Source organism: Nestor notabilis, unplaced genomic scaffold, assembly GCF_000696875.1.
Source record: "Nestor notabilis isolate BGI_N333 unplaced genomic scaffold, ASM69687v1 scaffold32429, whole genome shotgun sequence".
Classification (NCBI taxonomy): domain Eukaryota; kingdom Metazoa; phylum Chordata; class Aves; order Psittaciformes; family Psittacidae; genus Nestor; species Nestor notabilis.
In genome coordinates, this window is record NW_009943766.1 from 32612 (window position 1) to 37428 (window position 4817).

Sequence of the window (4817 nt, forward strand, 5' to 3'; positions counted from 1 at the left end):
ACTATGCTTATGTAACTGCAATTCAAGACCCTGAGATCTTAAATGGGGGAGATTTAAGTTAGACATATGGATGAAACTGTTTTATTGTAAGGGTGGTGAGGCACTGGCGCAAGCTACCCAAGGAAGTTGTGAATGCTCCATCCCTGGCAGTGTTTGGACAGGGCCTTGAGCAACATGGCCTAGTGTGAAGCATCCTGCCCATGGCAGGGGGTTTGGAACTAGATGATCTTACGGTCCTTTCCATCCCTAACCATTCTATGATTCTGTGATCTACAAGTGCTTGGTGCTTGTCGAGGTTTATATCCTTCATTAGGTTCAGGAATGTAAAATGCAACATTTTTTTTCAGTCATTGGAAACAACACATAACAAGATAGCATCATACAATACACTATCTTCCATTGCATGCTTTAGAGAGTGGAATTCTTTGGTTATAGATCTGAATAATAAATAGAAGCTGGGAACATCAAAGATAAAAAATGCATTTAGCTGAAATCAAACATTAAAGAACTCATCTGTACAAATTTGCTTATGTAGCCATTCACAGAGAACTCTGAAGCATCTAATCCTTATGGTTTGAAAAAAGTGCTCTCCTGCAAAACTGCAGTAGTTGGAGCTGCTGTCCTAAAACAGTAACTTAGCAGATGTGAGCCCGTTTTGTTTAGTGCAAAGTTAATTCTGAAGTCTGTTGACAGCACAGTTCACGTCAGAAACAATATTAAGATAATAGTTTTACCAAATGCATGCCTTACAGCAAGGTATCTTGTATTTGTGGGTTACTGTACTTATTTAAAAGACTCTCCTCATAAGTACCTAATTCACTGTAGTGAGGTGCAATAATCTGGCAGTGTGCATTAAGTTAGAGAATATACAGAATGGCATCACAGTAATAGATGAAGAACATTCCAGAGTCTGGTAGGAAATGAAAAAAAACATAGTGTGATTAAATAACATAGTCCAGAGTCTATTCTGTCAGGCATCAGTGAATAGCATTCACTGAAGTCAGTAGTTCTGCAAAAGAAAAAAAATGAGCAAAAATTTCCAGTCAAATGGTTTAGTTTTAGGTTTGTAAAATGTTTAATTTTAGGATTTGAAACAGATTGTGAAAGAATAAAGACTGGAGATAGAATATGCAAACACAAGTGATAGATCTAACCTTCACTGAAATCACTGGAAGTCCTTCAATCACTGCAATGACTTTACATCAAATATATTTCAAAACTGTTTAACAGTAATATTAAGCTAATGTTTAATATTAATGCCTTTTTTTTTTCCAGAAAGATATAAAGAGCAGAGCCTTAGAATAGTCTTCCAATGGGCTTGATCTTCCCTATTAAACATTTCATGCTATTCAGCTTTTTCTTTCCTTTTTTTCTTTTACAGGCAGGACAGATCTGGCAGATAGCTGGTATGAAGACTTTTCTGACTTCGGAAAGCTGAGTGTAACACCAACAGACTTCACTGAAAGGAAATATTATCCCTCCGAGCAACTCATACACAGAAGACTTTTAGTAGCTTTATATTAATCTGTTGCTCACCTTCAAAGACACAGCTATTGTTTCTTTCAGCACACATGGAGGAAGGCAACAAACTTTGTAACCCTGGCTAATAAGACTGTGGCTTTCTTATCATAAGTAGGAGGTAGACCAATTATAAAAGGATTATTTTATACTTAGCCTCCAGGACCTTAACTTTGGACTGAACACTGGACATGAATAGAAGCCAATTTTAATGATCTGAGATTTTGCTACGTGTGCTTCATTATTGTTATCAGTTCTTTAACACTTTGGTACTTTATTTCTTTAAATTAGAAATGGGTTTGTGGACTAGAATGTGGCCCACAGATTGGGCTGTTCTCATGAAATCATGGCTTATTTTTTCCCTGGGGTTCTACATGCAGGTCTCCAAAACTTTGGCCTGCCCAAAAGTGTGCCGCTGTGATCGAAACTTTGTCTACTGTAATGAGCGAAGCTTGACCTCAGTGCCTCTTGGGATACCAGAGGGTGTAACCGTCCTCTACCTCCATAATAACCAAATTAATAATGCTGGATTTCCTGCAGAGTTGCACAATGTCCAGTCTGTGCACACAGTCTACCTGTATGGCAACCAATTGGATGAATTCCCCATGAACCTGCCCAAGAATGTCAGGATTCTCCACCTGCAGGAAAACAACATTCAGACTATTTCTCGGGCTGCCCTTGCTCAGCTTTTGAAGCTGGAAGAGCTGCACCTGGATGACAACTCCATCTCCACTGTTGGTGTTGAGGATGGGGCATTCCAGGAAGCCATCAGCCTCAAGCTTCTGTTCTTGTCCAAGAATCACTTAAGCAGCGTACCAGTAGGCCTTCCAGTGGACTTACAAGAACTTCGAGTAGATGAAAACCGAATTGCTGTCATTTCAGACCTGGCCTTCCAGAATCTTACAAGTCTGGAGCGTCTGATAGTGGATGGCAATCTTCTTACTAATAAAGGCATAGCTGAAGGTACCTTCAGCCACCTCTCCAAGCTCAAGGAATTCTCAATAGTGCGGAATTCACTGACTTATCCTCCTCCTGATCTTCCAGGTACACATCTGCTAAGGCTCTACTTGCAGGACAACCAGATAACCCATATACCACTTACAGCCTTTTCAAACCTCCACAAGCTGGAACGTCTTGATATTTCCAACAATCAACTTCGGATGTTGGTAAAGGGGGTATTTGATAATCTCCACAACCTGAGGCAACTCACTGTAAGGAATAATCCCTGGCTGTGTGACTGCAGTATTAAGTGGGTCACTGAATGGCTCAAATTTATTCCTTCTTCCATCAATGTACGGGGTTTTATGTGCCAGGGACCAGAGCAGGTCCGAGGTATGGCAGTCAGGGAGCTCAATATGAATATGTTGTCATGCCCCACCACCACTCCTGGTCTGCCATTTATCATCGCCTCAGTCCCAGCTACAGCTATGCCAACTACATTAGTTCCCACCTCATCAGTTCCTCCCCCAGGTAGCAAATATAATCTCACTCCCACCATAGCCACACTCCCCACTGTGCCTGACAGGGAGAACAGAGAAAGGGTGACACCTCCTATATCTGAAAGGATTCATCTCTCCATCCATTTTGTGAATGATACTTGCATCCAAGTTAACTGGATGTCTCTTTTTACTGTGATGGCATATAAACTCACATGGGTTAAAATGGGCCATAGTCTGGTAGGAGGAATTGTTCAGGAACGAATAGTCAGTGGTGAGAAACAACACTTAAGTTTGGTAAATCTGGAGCCCAAATCCACCTATCGGATTTGTTTGGTTCCACTGGATACTTACAACAATTACCGAACTGGAGAAGACACTGTCTGTTCAGAAGCCACAACCAAGGCTTCCTTTTTGAGCAATGGCAGCAACATCCCCTCCAGCCATGAGCAGGCGACCTCTCAGAACCTGGGCTCCCCATTTCTGCTGGCAGGGTTGATTGGGGGTGCAGTGATATTTGTTCTCGTGGTCCTTCTCAGCATTTTTTGCTGGCACATGCACAAAAAAGGGCGTTACACCTCCCAGAAGTGGAAATACAACCGGGGCCGTCGGAAAGATGACTACTGTGAGGCAGGGACCAAGAAGGACAACTCCATCCTGGAGATGACGGAAACCAGCTTCCAGATTGTCTCCTTAAATAATGATCAGCTCCTTAAAGGAGATTTCAGACTGCAGCCCATTTATACCCCAAATGGGGGCATTAACTATACAGACTGCCACATCCCCAACAATATGCGATACTGCAACAGCAATGTCTCAGACCTGGAGCACTGTCATACGTGATAGTGAAGGGAGATGGGCGTGTCTAGGACAAAGAGAAATAACTCTGGGAAAAATAACCCCCCAACAACAGTGAAAAAATTACATTTGATAAATGTTACACAGATGCATTTATGCATTTGAATACTCTGTAATTTATACGGTGTACTATATAATGGGATTTAAAAAAAGTGCTATCTTTTCTATTTCAAGTTAATTGCAAATGGTTTTGTAACTCTTTGCTTTTTAAATCTTTAAAAAATATTACTAAGTACTGTACAGGGTTGTACAATAAGAACCCAATGTCATGGCAAAGGAAAGAATGACTCATTCTTCAAACATTAACCACTTTGCTGTCGAAGCTGTCTGAAGGATGTTAAGTTTCTCGGTGTTCTGTAGTACAGGAAAATAAGTGCATATTAAAACAGGGTCAACTAGGAACAGAAAAAAGCAATTCAGATAAAATGGGTACAACCCTTCTGACTTGAACCCAGCAGTTGCTGTTGAGCTTCAAACAATTGGAAATACTTCTGTTCCCCTTTGTCATTTCTTCATTTCCTACCTCCAACAGAAAAACGGAGTTCTGAGTGCTACCAAAAAGGTTATGTTCTTGTTTGATTATTTTTTCCCAATATATTTGGAATAGGAAAGGTAGACAGAGCTCAGTGTCAAACTCAAAGTGACCTTGATTCCTATTTACAAAAGCTACTCTGAAAATCTCCCCTAACACTATATACTTTTATGATAGAAACTGTTCCTGCTTTTCATTATGATTAAGAAGCTTTAGGCATTCTCTGACCCTTCTCAGTGGGAGACGAAGGTTATCAGTATGTATCAGATAGCTGTCATTAAGTTGCACCTCTCTTTAATACAGCAGCATTTGTTGACACAGCATGTTCAGGTAAAGCCTGAATGAGAGAAATTCTGAGTGCTCCCAGCTTCTCAGTATTCATGTAGAGTTTGGAATCTAGAAGTGTAAATTGCTGAAAACATGGTGCAAAAAATGATGCCAATGGAAAGGTTTCTATTGACTTTTATGGTTCA

The 4817-nt window shown here is 40.6% G+C and overlaps 1 protein-coding gene across 1 annotated transcript; it reads left to right on the forward strand.

The window, feature by feature from the left end:
- The first annotated feature begins 1384 nt into the window (after nt 1-1384).
- FLRT2 (fibronectin leucine rich transmembrane protein 2) lies at nt 1385-4491 on the forward strand. The gene has a single exon (XM_010022086.1). It carries the CDS (start codon nt 1812-1814, stop codon nt 3795-3797), a length of 1986 nt encoding a protein of 661 aa, XP_010020388.1. The 5' UTR covers nt 1385-1811; the 3' UTR covers nt 3798-4491.
- Nucleotides 4492-4817: the final 326 nt, after the last annotated feature.